Source organism: Nicotiana sylvestris, chromosome 5 (genome assembly GCF_000393655.2).
Source record: "Nicotiana sylvestris chromosome 5, ASM39365v2, whole genome shotgun sequence".
Taxonomy (NCBI): Eukaryota; Viridiplantae; Streptophyta; class Magnoliopsida; order Solanales; family Solanaceae; genus Nicotiana; species Nicotiana sylvestris.
The window spans coordinates 55,892,514-55,913,811 of NC_091061.1; the positions used below are offsets into that span (position 1 = coordinate 55,892,514).

The window sequence follows — 21,298 nt, forward strand, 5'->3', positions numbered from 1 at the left end:
ATAATTGGTCGCACTAGGCCAAAACACAGTAAAATTCATGGGTCATAGTACCGATTTGTGTATATTTTCATTTTCATTAGTAGTAGAATACTTGGGTTGGTCATAATTGTAGACTTGCTCAAAGACAGCGGAAGCAACTAAAAATAATTTAAAAGAGAAATTGGAAAAAGGGGTAAACCTTCAGGAAAATGAAAAGACCGCCCTTTGGTTTCCCACGAACTACGTCCTATTCATTTCCTATATCTCCCACTTTTCCTCTTCTTCTTTTTTTTTCCCGTACAAAAGTCCTGTTTTGCTTTAGGTCGCTTCTCATTTGTTGTAAAGAAAGCAAGAGTACTGTTAACTTGAAAAAGAGAGAGTTTTGATCGTTCCTTTTATTATCTTTTCTTTGGTAGCGCTTTTGTACTGGTACATATTCTTGAGGTTGATTATCTTTTGGTTTTTCCTTCGTCACAAAGAAATCTATCTTTTGCATTTCCTTTATTTTTGGGCACAGTGTGTAAGAAAAAATTTCATACTGCCGCATGCAATAGTTTCGACAGTGACATTATTCATATGAGGTTTTTTGTTTTTTTAATATGTGTGTTTCAGGTGTAAAGCAGGATAATCTGAGTTAAGAGCTAGGGATGGAGGGGGTTTCTTCTTCTACTAGTATGAAGAAGAGAGCATGGCCTAAAGATGACTTTATTGATTTGGTCTTCTCGTGGTCTATCGAAAATATTTTTGATGAGACTCTGTATGAAAATCAGGTACACTTTTTCTTTTCCATGCTTCTTTAGATTGCTCTTGGTAGAGTTTATTTCTCTAAAATGCTTCTAATACTCTCTCTTTTTCTTCTTTTTTGTTTTAGTATCTCAGTGATGGGGAACTTAAGTTTGTCAAAATAAAAATGCTGCATGACTAACATTTTACAAAATATTTTTGTTTGGAATTTGAATAGAAGGATTTTTTCCTTTAAATATCATCTGTTAGCCTCAGGAAGTTGCATGAGTCTCTAATTTATACCTCTATTTTTCTTGATCTTTGAATAGATTTTTCGCATCGACTGGTTTATTGAATGCGTCTAGCCTTGAAACTGAACTTTGCTATTCAACTATGGATTCAATATTTAAGCTATATTTGCTTCCATTTCGGGGCATGTTTATTCAATGGGTTAAGGACCGTAGGAAATTTCGTATGCATTTCTTATTTTCTTTTTATAAGCAGTAATCTAAAGGGGACTACAGGTGAATTCAATTTGAAATGATAAAAAGAAGCATAAAGAGAAATAAGCCTATCTACCCTTTCGGGGAAGGGTAACGTCTGCCTACACTCTACCCTCCCCAGACCGCATTAGTGGGATTTTACTGGGTGTGTTGTTGTTGTTGTGTAAGCATAGAGAGAAATAAGATTTAAGATGTCTAAGAACAAAATATTTTCCCCCTTTTTTCTTTCCACTTTCGTTGAATATTTTTCTTTAAATGTTTTTAACTTTTAACGGTTCTTTTTCCTCTTTGAAAGATTAATTTGTTTTGGAACTTTAAAGAGAAAATCTTGAATTGTTGTAAGTGGACTCCTTAAATGTTATCTTTGCCATAGCACCTTAATAAAGAAGATATTATTGTTGCCAATTTGTAAATGGGATGCATGGCTTCCTATAGAGACAAAATAAGTTGCTTCTTTCTTAATTAATTATTTGCTGTGTAGGTGGAGAAGATTCCAGAATCATTTGAATCAGTGGATCATTACTTGGGTTCATTTTACTTCCCTTTACTGGAAGAAACCCGAGCGGATATTGCTGCTTCCTTGGAAGTCATAGACCAAGCACCTTTCGCCGAATTGATCTCCTTTGATGAACTAAAACCACATGGAGCATTACTTTTTGATGTTAAGGTTGATTACTGGAGGTATATATTCAGTGATGGGAAAGAGCCTTACCGAACATTGCCTGGAGATATTGTTATTATCTCAGATGCTAAACCTGAAACTGCTTCTGACCTGCAGCGACTCGGATGGAATTGGAGCTTTGCATCTGTAACTAATATCAGTGACAATGAGAACAATGATTTAAATGCATCCACTAATTTTAAAGTCAAAGTTGCTAGAGATATTGGAATTTCTAAGGGAGTGCAAAAATCATTTTATATAGTGTTTTTGATAAATTCGATACCAAATAAGAGAGTATGGAATGCGCTGGGAATGAGAAAGAATTTAGACATTATTGAGAAAGTTCTGTGCAGTGGGCATGAGGTAAGTAATCTTGCTGATTTACCTTTTTTTTCATCCTCTCAGAAGCATCATCCATTAGATGCCTCTTTGTAAGTGTGACTGGAAAATACATAACAAGGATGACATCAGCATTTTTTCACAATTGAAAAAAGAAGAATGGCAGCGTATGAAAGTTTGACAAAAGTTATCTGTTGCTCGTGATGATCTCTTTTTTCCATTTACAGCAGCTGGATGATGTCGTCTAGTTTTCTAATCTTTTATTGATGGTTAATTTTCAAATTTGTGTTGTCTCAGAAATGTTCCTTTACCAAAACCTTTGTAATGTTGATTCAATGGTCTCTTGGGTCGCGAATAGCCATTCGTTCTTGCATTTCTTCTGTTTCCAGAACTTTACTCTTTATTTTAGAAAATATGTACTCTTTGGCAATTAAAAACAATGTGTTCGTTGTCATTCTTGGGAAAAAAAGCTGAAACATACTCTTTTTGCCAGATGCAGCCTCAACTGTTGTTTTCTTCCCTTAAGAGTGTTCCTATGGATTTGGACTATATGCTTGTGTTTTCCTATTTTCAGTATCTGTTTCGTTTAGTGGATTTCAGAATGAAAAAGCATTGTTTTTGTGCAGAAACAGTGCGGGAATAAATGTGATGTTTGTTCTACATCCATTAATGATGGACCAGCTGGAGAAGTTGGTAACAGTCTGTTGACTAAGCTGAATGATTCTCAGGCTAATGCAATCTTGACCTCTCTTGATACATTGAAATGTCGCCACAAGCCTTCCATTGAACTCATATGGGGTCCACCTGGTACAGGAAAGACTAAGACTACAAGTGTCATGCTCTTCATACTGTTGAGAATGAAGTATAGGACTCTTACTTGCGCCCCAACAAATGTAGCAATAACACAAGTAGCTGCTCAGTTGGTTAAACTGGTCAGAGAGTCATTAAAAAACCATTCTGCAGAAATGGATATCATTTGTCCTTTGGGTGATATTCTCTTGGTTGGGAATAAGGACCGGCTAAAAGTTGGTCACGATATTGAGGAGATTTACCTTGATTATCGTGTTGATAGGCTGGTGGAATGCCTGGGACCACTGACTGGATGGAAACACTGTATAAGTTCCATGAGCGGATTTCTAGAAGATTGTGTTTCTCAGTACCACATCTACGTGGAGAATGAGTCGATCAAACTGAAGGAACTTGCTGACCAAGAGGAAGCACAAAAAGAAAAAGCAAAAATCAGCTCATTGATTGATTTTGCTAGATCTTGGTTTAATTCTACAGCATCCTCCTTGAGAAGATGCATGTTAGTATTCTGTACCCATCTATCAGTATGTTTTATTCAAGAGGAGAACTTTGAAAGAATGGTGCGCCTTATCTCCCTACTTGATTGTTTGGAGGGAATGTTATTTCAAGAGAATGTTGGTTCTAAAGAACTGGAGGAGCTATTTTCATGTAAGCAAACAATTAAAGTCTCTTCTGAGGCCGTTTTGGATGAGCTTTCTTTACGTTCTTTAAGAAGCCAGTGCCTTGGACTTCTAAAAGATGTTCGCCAATCTCTTGGAAAACTGAGTCTTCCTGGTGCTATGAGTAAGGAGTCGATTAAGGAGTTCTGTTTCCAAATGGCGTCCTTGGTATTCTGCACTGCTTCTAGTTCATATAAGCTTCATTCACTGGATATCGAGCCATTTGACTTATTAGTCGTTGATGAAGCTGCCCAATTGAAGGAGTGTGAATCTGTCATACCCTTCCAACTTCAAGGTCTGACGCATACTGTTTTGGTGGGCGATGAGTGTCAACTGCCAGCAACAGTTAAGAGTCGAGTAAGTTTGCCTTCTTTTTCTTACGTGCAATTTCAAGTAATTGCAACTGATGTCTTTTCACTATATCGTTTTACATAATTCTGTTACTCTGAAATAGGTTTCTGAAGAAGCTGGCTTTGGAAGGAGCCTTTTTGAAAGACTCAGTTCACTGGGACATTTTAAACACCTGCTTAACATACAGTACCGGATGCATCCATCAATTAGCCAATTCCCAAATTCAAATTTCTATCATAATCAAATTCATGATGCCCCTGATGTAAAGTATAAAACGTACGAGAAAAGATACCTTCCAGGAAGGTGTTTTGGCCCATATTCCTTTATAAATGTTCCATTGGCTAAAGAAGAACTGGATGATGTTGGACATAGTCGAAGAAATATGGTTGAAGTGGCTTTAGTGATGAAGATTGTGCATAACTTATTCAAAGGTATACTCATATTAATGAAACCTGCCATTTTGTGGTTAGAATTTTCCTGAAATGCTCTTTTGTCTTTTTGCCTGTAACTATTTGTACCTTTGTCAAACTCAACTTTAATTTTTGTTTCTGTTTAAGGTGTGATGTGCAATGATACCGATATGTGTATCAAGGTATTGAAGGTTCTAGTTTCAAAAGTAGCAAAAGTAAACAGGTGTTTTGTGCATGAGGTATCCTTAAACTATATTTCGTCACCACCAAAAAGAAACATAGACTGAGTGAATATATATGGTTCATGTACAGCAGTTGGGAGCTAAAATGGGAATGCCTAATTTGAGGCTAATAGCCAATCGTACTTTGTTATAACTATGAAAATTGTAGAATTAAGAAAAAGCCTTCTAAAGACAAAACAACAAAAGCTGGGTTTCTTGAATTCTTTTTCTTGTCTTTTTTATAGGTACTAGGATCTGGAAATGAGGCTGTGATTGTCCAAGAGTCTTTAATGCAGAACACCTAATAACCCAGATTTTGTACTTGGGCTTGTGTCGTTTAATCTTTGAATAGCGAGATCTCCACTAGAAAACTTGGTTTGAGTGGCATACACAAGTTGCTTTACTGTTTCCTTCCTTGTAACGAGTGTACTCTGTCAAATATTAGGTTGGCCCTCTCTTAATTCATGTTTAATTGGGTTTGAATGGGTGGGTGGTTCTCTGTAGCTTCCACGTATTTCTATTTTCTTTGTTGTTGTTGTTGTTATCTTCTATTCCTTATTTGCAGCTTGGAGTAGCTCCAGGAAGAAACTCAGCATTGGTGTTATATCACCTTATTATGCACAAATTTTGGCCATACAAGGTAAACTTGGGCAGAAGTATGATAACCTGGAGGGTTTTGAAGTTAAGGTGAAGTCAATAGATGGATTCCAGGGAGGGGAGGAAGATATAGTAATATTATCTACTGTGAGATCTAATCGTGGTGGATCGATTGGTTTCTTGTCTAGCTTTCAAAGGACTAATGTTGCTTTGACCAGGGCTCGGTATGGATTGGATTTTTTCGCTGTTACGTAGCATTTGGATCTTCTTTTTTTCTTCTAAGATGATTTTGCAGGGTTTTATTCTTATAGGCACTGTCTTTGGATTCTTGGCAATGAACAAACGTTACTTGAGAGAAACTCTGTTTGGCAAGCATTAATTCTTGACGCCAAGAGTCGTCTGTGCTTCTTTCATGCTGCAGAAGACAATGACATGAGGACAACAATTTTAAATGTTAAGAAAGAATATGATCAGCTGGACGATTTACTTAATCCAGAGAGTATTCTGTTCAAATGTCAAAGATGGAAGGTATGTCTTGTGCTTTTGGCTCTTTCACATAGATTTTTTTCTTCTTAAGTACAGCTTTTTAATTGACTATGACTTGAGGTCAGTTAATGTCTAATGGAGCGAGTTATAAAAAGGATTATGTTATAATGAAGTTATGGCACCATGAACATTCAAAACGTTATCTTGTTATTTTATTATTTATTGAATTCAAAACGTTATTTTCTAGGGGCTTTTCCTGTGAAAAGAATATATACTTCTTCAGTGTTACATGCTCACAGTGGTTTATTGCAATGAGTCAAGTGTGCAGAGAATTAGTAGTTGATCTTGATTCACATTCTCATCCTCAGAAGCATTTAACCAAGGATCCAATATTTCATGTTTGGATTGTTATACCTACTCGTATTATCATGGGTGGATCCAGTGTTTTTTCGCTCCAGATTGCTTGTTGATGTAGTATTTCAGTTTTTTGACCAGTTAACGTATGATCTCTTGATACATAATGGGTTATGTATATGCTATCTTTCTTATGGTTTGCTTTTTCAGTTCTAAACTAACACCTTGCATTAGCATTCATTACCGGGACTCTTCCTCCCTGAGCACATATTGTTCTCTGTTTAATTGTTCTACCTCCCATGAGTTATAGTCAATTGAAACATCTGTCTTGATCCATGTTATATGTTTATTCTTTTTAAGTTTGTGCTTCACTCATTGAAGGTGCAAAACTTTGGTCAGTATCATTTGTCACGCATAAGTACGCGGTAATGGTTCCTGTATTAATGAGTTTACTTGGCCGTTGTTGTATTTTCTTCTATATGGTTGCCAGGTACTCTTCAGCGACAATTTTAGAAAATCTTTTGTGAAGCTGGCATCCTCCCGCCTGAGGATGTCTGTGATAAATCTTCTGGTTAAGCTGGCTAGTGGATGGCGTCCCAAGAAAAGGAATGCGGACTCAATTTCCGAGAGTTCATCTCAAATTGTAAAACAATTTAAGGTTGAAGGGCGGTATGTCGTTTGCACGGTTGATATTCAGAAAGAGTCCACCTATACTCAAGTGCTGAAGGTTTGGGATATTTTGCCCTTAGAGGAGGTCACAAAATTGTTAAGGCGCCTTGATAGCATATCTTCAATGTACACTGATGAATTCATTAGTCTCTGCAAGGAAAAGTGTCTTGAGGGGTAAACTGAATCTTTTGTGCTCTATTATTTCCAATATTATAATGAGCTGCAATTGCTTCTTGTAAATTTTACTTTATTATTTTCACTTTTGTTCAGGGACTTGGAAGTTCCAAAGAGTTGGAAGCTCTGTCGTGATATCATTCAGTACAAGAGTGTTACTGCGAGCGAATTAAACAATGAAACAACTGGTGCAGTAGATGGTAGAAGTTATGTTGAAAATTCAAGAGTCAGTGAAAGCTTATTGCTAATGAAATTTTACTCTTTATCATCTGGTGTTGTCAACCATTTTCTCTCTAATCACCATGGTGAAGAATTAGATCTCCCTTTTGAAGTTACTAATGAAGAGAGGGAGATAATCCAATTTAGTAGAAGCAGTTTCATCCTTGGTCGCTCAGGCACAGGAAAAACAACAGTTTTGACCATGAAGTTATTGCAAAAGGAACAACTCCACCACAATGCTGTCGAAAGATTAAATGTAGCTGGGGAAAAAGATGTCAGTCAGCGTGCAGAGGATATAGGATTTAGACGACATGAGGAAAATGAGGAGAACCAGTGTGTAAGAGAAGCTAACAGGGCTACCTTGCGCCAGCTTTTCGTAACAGTTAGTCCTAAACTTTGTTACGCTGTCAAACAACAAATCTCTCAGCTGAAAAGGTGAGTTCTAGTATGCTGTCAGAGAGTTGCCTGATGGGACTGTGCTTGCCTTAATAAGCTGCATCCTTGTTGAGCAACGATCCTTGAAGTAATGTGGTTCAGTATTCTCTTTCGTTTTATTTGGTTTTCTTCTGAGTTTACAGTGCAAGTCTAAGATTTATAATGCATGAAGAAAGAACGATATGAATTAGTTTCTGTGCTGTAACTTAGTGGTTAATGAAGCTAGAAAAACCATGTGAGACCTGAGTAATTCCGTCATTAGGCAAAAAACCGAAGTTATCTCTTTTATGTGTCTAAGCATTGGTGAAAGTAGAGTTTCCTGGTACGTGTATTGGTAGAGGGTGCAGGTATAGTTGCTCGAATACTTATAAGGAAAGCTAAAACTCATTGAGCCAGCTAGGAGAAAAGTGGAGAAGGAATACCCCATAAAATATTCTCAAAACGAGAAATGAGTGGTTGAAGGCTTCATTTCAAAACTAGGCTTAAAAAAGAGCAAACATATTCAGATTTACAGCATGGATGTAATAATTACTTATATGCTTTCGTATTCTGTGGTTGTTAACGTACATCTAAATTGAGAGCTAGTTGCTATGGTTATTGATGTTTGGAATTATGTTTGAATGATCTAGCAAATTCTCACCCAAATGAATTTATTAACCATATCTGAACTCAGCAAAAGGTTACCTATTATTGTTTGAACACCATCTGCTCCATGAACTTCCTAGACCTTTGTCCAAAAAGATATTTGGAACATAACGAAGTTGGCGGTCTTAACCATTAGTAATGCATAGTATGCTCTTCTTTGTTCAGAATTTCATAAAGCTCTATGACCAAACTGAAAATTGTTGATACAGTAATGTAAGAATGATGATAGTTAAGGTTCTTACATGATAATAACTCTTCCTATAACCTTGATGATTTGGAGAGTGCATATTTAAATTGGAGATGGGTAGTCGTGGATTTTCACACGTCTAATTGCATTTCCTTTATGCTATGTTTATGTTTTACTGGTTCTGACCTGTAATTCATACTGAATTAATGTTGTGTTATATAAGCTTGAACGGGGTTTCTATTTTTATCCAATTAAGAGGTGTACAACCTGCTCCTTTGATGCTAACTTTCTTAAATTTGCAGCTTCATTTGTGGCGAAAGTTTCTCAGCTGAAAGCAGCTTGCTTGAAACTGATGATTTGGATGGAACGACACATTTTAGAGATATACCAGACTCTTTTATTGACATCCCGTACATGAAGTACCCTCTTGTGATCACTTTCCGTAAGTTCCTAATGATGCTTGATGGAACTATAGGTCATTCCTATTTTGATAGGTTCCATTTGAAGTGGGAGCTTTCCGAAGACAAAAGTTTGAGGTCAATCACTTTGCAAACTTTCATAAGAGAGAAGGAGGTCAATTATGATCGCTTTTGTAGTTTGTATTGGCCTCACTTCAGTACTCATTTGACCAAGAATCTTGATTCTTCAAGGGTGTTTACTGAAATACTTTCTTATATAAAAGGGGGGCTGAAAGCAGGGGACTTTCCTGACGGGAAACTCAGCAAAGAGGCTTATATTTCAATGTCAGAATATCGTGTATCTACTGTAAGTGCAGAACAGAGAGAGAGAATATACAGTATTTTCCAGGATTATGAAAAAATGAAGATCGAGAGTGGTGAATACGATTTAGCTGATTTAGTTAATGATCTTCATCTTCGGCTAAAATATCAGTATCTAGATGGGGACAAGATTGATTTTGTATATATTGATGAAGTTCAAGATCTCACTATGAGACAAATAGCTCTTTTCAAATATATTTGTAGAAATGTTGATGAGGGCTTTGTTTTCTCTGGTGATACAGCACAAACAATTGCTAGGGGGATAGATTTTAGGTTTGAAGACATTAGGAATCTATTCTACAGTGATTTTGTTATGGAGTCAAAGGGTGAAGAAGTTGTAGGAAGAAGATGTAAAGGACATCTATCACGTGTTTTTCAGTTGATTCAGAACTTCCGGACACATGCTGGTGTGCTCAAGCTAGCACAGAGTGTAATTGAACTGCTTTGTCATTATTTCCCTCAGTCTGTTGATTTCTTGAAACCTGAGACTAGTCTTATATATGGTGAGGCTCCCGTGTTGCTCAAGCCTGGAGCTGATGAAAATGCAATTTTAACTATTTTTGGGAATAGTGGGAGTATTGGAGGGAAAGTAATAGGTTTTGGTGCAGAGCAGGTCATACTAGTGCGGGATGAATCTGCCAAGAAGGAAATCTCTGGTTGTATTGGAAGGCAAGCTCTTATTTTGACCATTGTTGAATGCAAAGGCTTGGAGTTTCAGGCAAGTCAGTTTGCTCATTTGTTATTCCTGGGAATTCAATTATTACTGTCTATCAACTTCTCTTTTTTATTTTTTGGTTTTGTTTGTAATGATAATCGACCTATTTATCTGTAGGCTAGCTAATTTAATAAGCATCATAACTACTTCCTGCGCATGATTGTTTGCTTAACGTATCTAGTCTCTTTCTGGATGTACATGAAGTATGAAACAAGCTTTACCTCCCACTTACTCATGCTATTCAAAGGCTTGTATAATAAGTAATCCCCTCCCTTCATCCTCTTGTTTTATCATATTTTTGCATGGATAGAGGCATGAATTTAAAAAAGAAAGGTAGTTTCAATATCTTACAAGTTTTCGATGTTTTGAAGGATCCAAATCAATGACTTATGATTTTGTTTTAGAGTACACATAATTTGCCTTTAGTTTTAGAGTTCCCATAATCTTTGGTGTAGATGGGTTTGAGGCACACTTCCTGCTTCCTGGTTCATTAGGATTCTATTTTCACTTTTGGGTATGGTTGGAATGGGGTTAGTCCAAGAATTCACTTCTGGATAGAGACATGGACAAGCTAACTAATATTTCAACCAAGTTTCCATTTGAGTAGGTAGAACAACGGTAAATTGCAAATGCGTCATTTGAAGAACACAAACATTGATAAACCTAGATTGCATCTTCTGCTAAACCATATTCTCTTTTCTATTGAATTCTTCTGTAGCATCTCATTTCCTTCTTTTATATTTGTAGGACGTGCTGCTTTACAATTTTTTTGGGTCATCGCCGCTTAGAAATCAGTGGAGAGTGGTATATGAGTTCATGAAAGAACAAGGTTTACTGGATTTATCCTTCCCAAGTTTCTGTGAAGCAAGACATAATGTCTTGTGCTCTGAATTAAAGCAGCTTTATGTAGCTATAACTCGAACTAGGCAAAGGTTATGGATTTGTGAAAATATAGAAGAATTTTCCAAGCCTATGTTTGATTATTGGAAAAGGTTGTGTCTAGTGGAAACAAGGGAGATCGATGATTCACTTGCACAAGCTATGCAAAGTTCCAGCAGTCCAGAGGAGTGGAAGTCAAGGGGAGTGAAGGTCAAGTTGATTTTCCTTGATCTGATGCTATTACCATATTCATTTGTTACACATTTCATTCTTGTGTTGCTATATATACCTCTCAGTATTATTTGACCCTCATAAAGTGCATTGATGTTATCATGCAGCTCTTTTGGGAGAAAAACTATGAGATGGCAATTATGTGTTTTGAAAAGGCAGGAGAAAAGAATTGGGAGAAAAGGGCAAAGGCGGCTGGATTCAGAGCAGCTGCTGAACGAATTCGTGATTCAAATCCCAAAGAGACTTTCACCTACCTACGTGAGGCTGCTGAAATATTCGATTCTATTGGAAGATTTGAGTCTGCAGCTGAATGTTTTTATGACTTGAGGGAGTATGAAAGAGCAGGTAACAAATGGTTCTTTTCTCCGGAAAAGTTGCCTCACTTTCTCAAGTGTCGCTCTTTTCATGCCTGGCATTTTTTTTTCCTTCGAATCCATGCCTTGTGTTCTCAATATTTCACTTTTCTGCATTTCCATTTCTTACGGACTTGCATCCAGTTTTCAGCTCTAGTAATAACATCTCTGAATGTAACTCTTGGGGGACAATGAGCTATGCTAAGTAGACCTCTAGGATCTTATTACTTAAGTTACATTCTTCTTACCCAAATCTCCCCTACTGCCCTCCCCCAAAACCATAAAACAAAAAATTATGAACAATGCCATCTTTTTCCTTAATTAACTCATTGATTAGTTAAATGGAAAATATTAGTGTGTACCAATACAACAATCAGTTGAAATGTTGCAAGTTTTTTGTCCCACTGCCATGGTTATCTGTAGAGATTATTGTAACACTGCCAAATATACAGTTTTTCCCCAACTTGCATTTTTTGAGCTATCTATGTTTTTGAGTTGATAACTGTTGCGGAAGCCAAATGTATATAGTGTGAATGAGTCACAATTACTATACCAAAAATTATGACAGCCACCAAATAATAAATAAGACAATAAAGCAACAATAAAAGGAACACCAGAATTTACGAGGTTCGACCAATTTTGCCTACTTTCTCGGACACAACCAATATTTTATTTCACTCCAAAAATACAAGTGAAATAATACTAAAGAGAGAAGAAACGAATGCCTTAAGAAAATAAGAAGGCAAATGAGAGGTGTGTTTAAATCCTAAATATTAGGCCTTCTCTTATAGGGAGAAATTCTTCCCAAATTAAGTCTCCCATCGATGTGGGAGTTTGCCATTTTCAACAAATCTCCACCTTGGCAAAATTCCACATCTTCAATTTTCTCATCTGTAACAAATTTTGGTTGTGTCTTCATCTTCAATCTTCAGTGTTCAACAATGTTGATCAAATCCAAACAATGTTGAAACTTGACCGCAATCGCCACTTTGTCAGCATATCAGCAGGATTCTCTGTAGTATGAATTTTCTTCACCGTGACTCCACCTTCTTCTATGATTTCTCGTACGAAATGATACCGAACATCAATGTGCTTCGTCCTTGCATGATAAACTTGGTTCTTTGCTAATTGAACAGCACTTTGACTATCACAAAAAATTGTGATACTTTTTTGTTCAACACCAAGCTCTTTTAGCAACCCCTGAAGCCAAATTGCCTCTTTCACAGCCTCTGTAATAGCCATGTACTCCACCTCTGTTGTAGACAAAGCAACTGTTGACTGCAAAGTAGACTTCCAACTAACTGGTGCCTTTGCAAAAGTAAACACATAACCAGTAGTTGATCTTCTTTTGTCCAGATCACCCACAAAATCTGAGTCACAATATCCAATTACAGACTGATTGCCTTCCTGCTCAAAAACTAACCCAACATCTACAGTATTGTGAATATACCGTAGAATCCACTTCACATCTTGCCAATGCTCCTTTCCTGGATTATGCATATATCTGCTAATAACTCCAACAGCTTGTGAAATGTCAGGCCTCGTACAGACTATTGCATACATCAAGCTACCAACTACATTTGCATATGGTACCCTTGACATATACTCGTGTTCAGCTTCATCTTTTGGCGACATAGTAGTACTTAGCTTAAAATGGGGAGCAAGTGAGGTACTAACCGGCTTAGTCTTCTCATCTATGCCAAAACGCTGCAGTACTCTCTTCAAATATTTTTTCTGAGATAAACAAGTTTCTTTGAACGTCTATCTCTTATTATTTCCATGCCAAGAATTTTCTTTGTCTCACCTAGATCCTTCATCTCGAACTCCTTCTTCAGTTGAATCTTCAACTTATCAATTTCTTCCGAATTCTCGAAAGCTATCAACATATCAACATATAGGAGAAGATATACAAAGGAACCATCTTTAAGCTTGCGCAAATACACACAATGATCCTATTTGCTTCTCTTGTACCCTTGCCGCAACATAAACTCGTCAAATCGCTTGTACCATTGTCTAGAAGATTGTTTCAATCTGTACAATGATTTTTCAAGTTTGCACACCATATTTTCTTTTCCAGCAACTTTGAATCCTTATGGCTGAGTCATGTAGATTTCCTCCTCCAAGTTTCCATGTAAAAACTTTTTTACATTCATCTGAACTAGTTCCAAATCCAACTGTGCTACCAAAGCCAACATAATTCTAATGAAGGAATGTTTTACAACGGGAGAAAACACTTCATTGTAATCAATTCCCTCCTTTTGAGCATATCCTTTGGCCACCAATCTTGCTTTGTAGCGAACATCTTTTTGGTTAGGAAATCCTTCTTTCTTTGCAAATACCCATTTGCATCCAATTGCTTTCTTTCCCTTCGAGAGATTGGCCAATCTCCATGTATGATTCTGATGGAGGGATTGTATTTCATCATTCATGGCAATCCTCTACTTATCTTCTTCTGAACTTTGGACTGCGTCTTTATAAGTGGTAGGAACATCATCAGCTACAATTGAGGTGGCACAAGCAACCGCCTCTATAAGACGAACAAGTTTTGTTATTGTCCTTTTTGGCCTACTAGTTGCAATTGATTCAAGTTGTTGTTGAGGTTCCTGAGTTGGAATCTCCCTCTCTACTGGCTCTTTTTCCAGAGGATAATCTTCATTTGTTTCCTCCTCTACTTCTTGTGTAGGAAAAATAAATTTTCCCTCAAACTCCACCTGCCTAGAAGCACCCTCATTTTGTTTGGTATCTTCTGTTACCTTATTTACCATAGCAGATTCATCAAAGGTAACATCCCTGCTCAATAGTACTTTCTTTGTCATAGGACACCATAAGCGATATCCTTTGACTCCAGAAGTAATACCCATGAAAATAGCCTTCTTTGCCCTTGGATCCAATTTTGACTCTGTCACATGATAATATGCAGTTGAGCCAAACACGTGCAAAGAGTCATAATCTACAACAGGCTTTCCATACCATTTTTCAAATGGTGTCTTGCCATCAATAGCAGCAGATGGTAAGCGATTAATGAGGTGGCATGCATATGTAACTACCTCAGCCCAAAATTCTTTTCCCAAGCCAGTATTGGACAACATACACCGTACCTTCTCCAGCAAGGTCCGGTTCATACGTTCTGCCACTCCATTCTATTGTGGTGTATGTCTGACAGTGAAGTGTCGGATGATGCCATCATTTTCACAGACCTTATTAAAATGATCATTTTTGTATTCACCTCCATTGTCTGTGCGAATGCACTTGATCCTCCTGCCTGTTTGATTCTCCACCATCATTTTCCATTTGAGAAAAATTCTCAACACTTCATCTTTGCTCTTCATTGTATACACCCACACTCTTCGGGAAAAATCATCAACAAAGGTTACAAAATAGTGCTTCCCACCTAATGAAGGTGTTTTGGAAGGACCCCAAACATCAGAAGTGTACATAATCCAAAATACCTTTAGTATTATGGATCGCTGTACCAAATTTAACCCTTGTCTGTTTCCCTTTGACACAATGCTCGCAAAACTCCAAGTTGCAAGCCTTTACTCCTTTTAACAATCCTTGATATGATAAAGTTTTCAAGGATTTTCCTCCAGCATGTCCCAAGCGCATGTGCCACAGCCTGGTTGCTTTTGCCTCTTTTTCATTACTGGATGTTACTGTTGATGTCCCAATAACTGTACCACCGCGATAACGGTACATGTTACTGTTCTTCCGATTGGCCTTCATTACCACTAGTGCACCAGAGCATACTCTCATCACTCCATTTTCTGCAATAATTTTGAACCCTTTTGATTCTAGGGCTCCCACAGAAATGAGATTTTTCTTCAAACTCGGTACATATTGAACATCTGTTAATGTTCAGATCATTCCATTATGGTTCCTTAATCGTATTGAATCAATGTCATATGAGGTAAGAGGGCTGTTATCCGCTGTGAGGACGACTCCATATTCTCCTTCTTGAAAATCCACAAACCAGTCCCTGTTGGGACACATATGATAGCTACAAACCGAGTCCATCAACCATATGTCTGATAATGTTGATGGCTCTGTTGTAACTAATGAGAAGTCTGAATCATCACCATCAGCTACATTTGAATCCATAATGGCCTTTCCATTGTTATGTTTGGCCTTATTCTTCAACTTCGGACAGTCTTTCTTCCAGTGCCCCTTTTCTCGACAAAAGGTACATTCATCTTTGCTGGGTCAAGATTTTGACTTGGATCTTCCTTTCTTTGTCCTCGTTTGATTTTGAGGACAACCCCTCACAACTAGTGTTTCTCCTTCTCCGCCCTTCTGTTTTTCTCCCTTTCTTTGTTCATAGCTGTACAAAGCCGAACAAACTTCTCTGAGAGAAATTTCGTCATTTCCATGGAGTAGAGTAGTTTCAAGGTGCTCGTACTCATCAGGAAGTGACCCCAACAATATCAAGGCCAAGTCACCATCATCAAAAGTTGCATCCATATTTTGCAAATCTGTGACCAACTTATTGAAACTGGTGATATGTTCATTCATCGTAGTACCGGGAACATAGGTGAAGCGAAACAGTCTCTTCTTCATGTACAATTTATTTTGACTATTTTTCTTCAAAAATTTATCCTCCAGTGCTTTCCATAATTTACTTGCAGAAGTTTCCTTCGTGTATGGATATTTCTGCTCTCTAGCAAGGTAGGATCGAATGGTACCGCAAGCAACACGATTAATAATTCTCCAATCTTCTTCTCCAATAACATCTGGTCTTTTTTCTTCAATAGCAAGATCTAGCCCTTGTTGAAAAAGGACATTTAGAACCTCGCCTTGCCACATCCCAAAATGTCCTGACCCGTCAAAAATTCCTACCGCAAATTTCGCATTTGACGCAATTCTTGTCATAAGCGAAGATGTCAATGATGACGTATTGTTGACACTTGATGTAGATTCTTCTTGTTTATTGTCTCCCATCTTTGACACAAATATTATTTAATAACTGACGACACAAATAAAGATTATTTCCTTTCTGGTGTGGAAGATCAGACTAAGCTGCAACCACAGAGCATACTCAGACAGAACCTTGACTCGGTTACCAAGATAAATCTTTTCTGATGTGGAAGATCAGACTATGCTGCAACCACAGAGCATACTTAGACAACACCTTGGCTCTGATACCAATTGTTGCGGAAGCCAAATGTATATAGTGTGAATGAGTCACAACTACTATACCAAAAATTATGACAGCCACCAAATAATAAATAAGATAATAAAGTAACAATAAAAGGAACACCAAAATTTAAGGTTCGACCAATTTTGCCTACTTCCTCGGACACAACCAATATTTTATTCCACTCCAAAAATACAAGTAAAATAATACTAAAGAGAGAAGATACAAATGCCTTAAGAAGATAAGAAGGCAAATGAGAGGTGTGTTTAAATCCTAAATATTAGGCCTTCTTTTATAGGGAGAAATTCTTCCCAAATTAAGTCTCCCACCGATGTGGGAGTTTGCCATTTTCAACAATAACTACAGATTTCCTTTTGCAGTCTTGCTTTGCATCATGGTAGCCTATATCAAGACTAAAGAATGTTTTCGTATCTGTTTTTTTTGTGTTCTCCCGTTTAACCTGTAAACTTATCCACAGGTAAAATTTATTTGGAGAAGTGTGGAAAACCTGAACTGGCAAAAGCTGCTGAGTGTTTTACACTGGCTGGATGCTATGAGCAGGCAGCAGGAGTTTATGCAAAAGGCAATTATTTCGCTGAGTGCTTGTTAGTTTGCACGAAAGGAAAATGTTTTGACTTGGGTTTGAAATATGTTGAGTACTGGAAGCAATATGCTGGCAAGGGTAATACTGCAGGGAAAGAAGCTCCTGAAATTGACAAAATTGAGATGGAGTTCCTGGAGAATTGTGCATTTAATTATTGTGAGCTCAACGATAGAGAATCCATGATGAAATTTGTTAAAGCATTCCCTTCAATGGATACGAAACGCAAATTTTTGAAGTCTCGGGAGTGTCTTGATGAGCTGCTGTTGTTAGAAGAAGAATTAGGAAACTTCACTGAAGCTGCAGAAATTGCATGGCTGGAAGGAAATATTCTTCGTGAAGCGGATTTAATTGGGAAGGCACGGGATTTTGACAAGGCATCTTCACTCATCCTTTTATATGTTCTCTCTAACTCCCTATGGGTGCCAGGAAGTAAAGGTTGGCCTCCAAAGTCATTCACACAAAAGGAGGAACTTCTGCAAAGGTTAATCTCATTTGCGAGGCATGGCTCCAACTTTGAAGCCATGTACATTGTGGTTAAAGTTTTATCAAATGAGTCAAGTGACTGGTCTACCGTGAAGCACCTGTTTATTGCGTCTCAGAAATGCAAGTGTCTAATTGCTGAAATGTTATGCTGTAGAAAAATCTTGGATGTTCATTTTGAAAGTAATGCAGCAAAGTATGATTGGCATGATATGGAATCAGTCAATATACAAAGTTCAGAAGAACTGATTTCATGCAGCCAGGTTAGTATCAGAACACTGCTTCTGTTTTGGAATTTGTGGAAGAAGAATATCATTGGTCTTCTTGATTCTCTTGATGTCCTTGATGTTGAAGAATTCGGAGAAAATAGGAATTTTTGTGATTTCTGCCTAAATTACTTTGGTGCAAGGCAGCAATTGAATGATCTTAATGTTACATATGTTCTGTTGCATCCAGCAGCCGAGTGGGTTAAAAAAATTCACCCAAGTTTCATCAGACGGAGCAAAAAGATGGAATTTATTGATTCTCGGCATTTTATTTATGCCGCTCGAAATCACTGGCATGCCGAATTGCTCCTTGTAGGTTTGAAAGTTCTGGAAACTCTGGAATCCCTCTATAAGTCGACTGCGACTTCAATGTCTCTATTCCAGCAAAGCATATGCCTTCTAAATATATATGAGATTGCAAAATTTTTGAACGAGTCCAAGGGCAAACACCTTGATTCGAAGAGTTTCGAGTGGAGAATACGGAACTTTTTGATGCAGTCCTTCAAATATTTTGATAATGTTTTCCCCCTCGACCCCCGGCAGTCAATGGTGGAGAATATGATTTCTCTAAGGAGAACCGAGCTTTCCAGTGACTTGCTCGAAGAATTCGTCCTTCAAGATACTAACAATAAAGGTCTTTTGAGCTATGGACAAATTGGAAGGACGGTCATGATATTGCTTGCATCTGGAGGACATTCTGAAGATCTATACAAGAAAATTGTTGGAAAAATTCCAACAGAACCATGGAAATCATTCATGGAAATTCTCGGCTCCAAGAAATCAACAGAACGCACGGAAGAAGAACGCACGGAAGAATCTGTGTCTGTCAATCCCATTTGTGAAGGCAAAACTTTGGAGTCTCATGAAGCTTTTTCGTCAAGCAATAGTGATCTTGAGTGTTGTCGAAAGTCTTTAAATAATCCAAGTGAAGTTCTGGATCTTGTATTTGTTCAGAAATTTAGTGAAGCTTTACAAGATACCTTCAATGCAAATTGGATCAGACTAAATGACTACATTTCCCCGGGTTGTTTCCTGTATCTTGTTGAGCGCTTTTTGATCTTGGCGTCGCAGCGCCGGGGATCCTTTTTCACCACAAGATCTTCATTGGTGGAATGGCTTATTTCTGAACAATCTGAGGTCTTACCCACTTCCAGGCTTGCAATCAACACGCAGTCTTTGGAAAATTTTTATTATTCCATTCTTGTGATGGTGAAACAATTCATTTTCGATAAAGTTGGTACTGTTGAATGGATTTCCCGATCGAAGATTAGCGTTAATGCATACTATAAGCTATTTGTTTTGAGATTGGTTGTTATCCTGTGCTTATTGTGTGTGAACTGTGGTAAGTACTATGATGTTCTTTACCAAGTGCTCAGTAACAATGATGTTAGGAACCAGCTTCCGAAGTACTTCTATGGCGTTCTTCGACAAGGAATGAAGCGCAATTACCTTCAGACAAGTGAAGTTGGAGAAGCTTTTCGAAATGCTAGTGATCCTCTTTTGTTTGTCAGCTTGGGTGAGAATGATACCAGGAAGTATTCTAATGTCATTCCAGTGCAGCTGGGAACAAACTGCAATAGAGAAGACATTATTGACTCCCTGTTTCCGGCAAGAATTGGGTCGCAAACTCCTAATACCACCGTTCCAAAAGTCATGACTAATCAATTCACTACTTCTCCCTCGAATTATGGTAATCAACCAAAGAGTTTGATAATGCCACTTTCTGAAGTGACTCCTCTGTCTGAGCAGATTCTACAAATGAATTGGGCCCTATTTCACGAAATATCTGATTTTTTGAAGCTTATTAGCAGCAGTGAAAATGATGGGACTTTTGCAAATATATCTGTTGTTGTTCAGAAGGTGAAGGTAATCTTAATTCTCTTGTGACTATAACATTTTTTTTTGTTGTTATTATTATTATTATTATTATTATTATTATTATTATTATTATTGAGCTGCTAAACTTATTATTTATTAAGGAGGAAATAAATACGCATATAAATTTCTTGACTGCTGCAATTACTCTGCCTGCGGGGAAGAAACTTTACGCTGGTGAAGACATGATTAAGGAACTGCACCTTATGCTTCAGGAGCTGAAACAGCTCCATTCATTGCTGGAAACGAGGTATGCTGGTTTCTTACCATTGTGAACTTCAATTTTTGTTTTCTGGAATATATATGTCCTGCTGCTTGTATTTATGAAGTAGGAGTTCATTTTATCCGAATGTCGGGCAGCAGGTGCTGCTAGCTGTTATATCAAGAAAAATGGAATTCCACCCCACCCAAAATTTAACTTGAATGGCAAGGGGCAGACAGGATCATGGTTGTCAAGATGAAATTGCTTGGGTGTAAAATCCATTTCCGACCAATTCCTTCATGCTAGTACATTATCTTTAATTTGACATTGTGGCCTTTTGCTAGTGAGTTATTCCTGTTGTGAGCCCTTTGCTTATGTAAGGTTCTGTTAGCCAATAATTTATGCTAACTACTTCTATATGGTACATACTCAGAAAGTATATATTCTTCAACTTGGTCTTGGTAACTTCTACTCATTGTCATGCTTGCACAAACATATTTTAGAGTGTCGGGGCAAGATGTCCAACTTTTGTATGAAACTCTTGCTAAATTGTTGCCTTGTTACTATATAGTGATTCAGAAGTAGCAAGCGCTGAGCGACTACTGAAGAGCTTGCTGTCAAGAAAGCCCAAGCTTGAAACTTTACTGAGTCAGTGCATTGTACCCGAGGATAACAATGATTGTGAGGAAAAAGGCAACACGGTGTGCGGTGAAGTTGAGAAGATTGAGTTGCCGTCTGCCACCACCAATGTTGAAAGCAATAACCAGGTTGCTGAAAGGAAGCAGCCAGGGAAAGGGAAGAAGTCCAAGAAACACAAGGGAAAAGGAAAAAAGAAGTGAAACCAGCATGCAACATTAGCATAGAGAGGATAGCTTCAGGGCCCTCATTTTTATGATTTTCAATACTTTTTGTGCAATCTACGTGCTGTGAATGTAAAGGAAGGTGAACTGAATTCTTCTGGTGTGAAAAATGGAACAGTACATATAAGAAACTCTATGCCTGTGTACTTTGTTTGCATAATTTTGTCCTTGGTCGGTTCTAATTTCTCACATCTTTATTTATATCTATACTTTATATTATCTATATCTCTATCTATATTTATTATTATTTTAATAAAACATGAATAATTTATGTTAAATATTGAACATTAAGATTTCCTTGAAACTTTCATAGACTTTTATACCCTTAGATATTTGAGTTTATGGTGAATGTAATTGTAATATTTGGAATATTACCTAAGGATAGAATTCTTTCTCGATTTGAACTCCACAAATGCCAACCGTAAATTACTACTCTAAATAGCCTAGTTTTTGTTTTTGGTCGTGGAAGATAAAACTTTATAAACTAAAACAGTTACATGAGGG

General features: G+C 37.4%; 1 protein-coding gene across 3 annotated transcripts; it reads left to right on the top strand.

Annotated features, from left to right (window-relative positions):
- Window positions 1-278: 278 nt before the first annotated feature.
- LOC104241680 (uncharacterized) lies at window positions 279-20,976 on the top strand. 3 transcript variants are annotated; one of them, XM_070174399.1, is made up of 15 exons: window positions 279-408; window positions 592-749; window positions 1,687-2,229; window positions 2,832-4,028; window positions 4,126-4,453; window positions 5,219-5,474; window positions 5,562-5,778; window positions 6,581-6,933; window positions 7,030-7,587; window positions 8,722-9,916; window positions 10,661-11,002; window positions 11,131-11,368; window positions 16,986-19,723; window positions 19,837-19,982; window positions 20,506-20,976. In XM_070174399.1, exons 2-15 carry the CDS (start codon window positions 627-629, stop codon window positions 20,771-20,773), a joined length of 8,502 nt encoding a protein of 2,833 aa, XP_070030500.1. In that variant the 5' UTR covers window positions 279-408; window positions 592-626; the 3' UTR covers window positions 20,774-20,976. The 3 variants fall into 3 exon arrangements, with proteins under 3 accessions (XP_070030500.1, XP_070030501.1, XP_070030499.1); XM_070174400.1 differs by lacking the exon at window positions 279-408 and adding an exon at window positions 429-499; XM_070174398.1 differs by lacking the exon at window positions 279-408 and having other exon boundaries at window positions 460-749.
- Window positions 20,977-21,298: the final 322 nt, after the last annotated feature.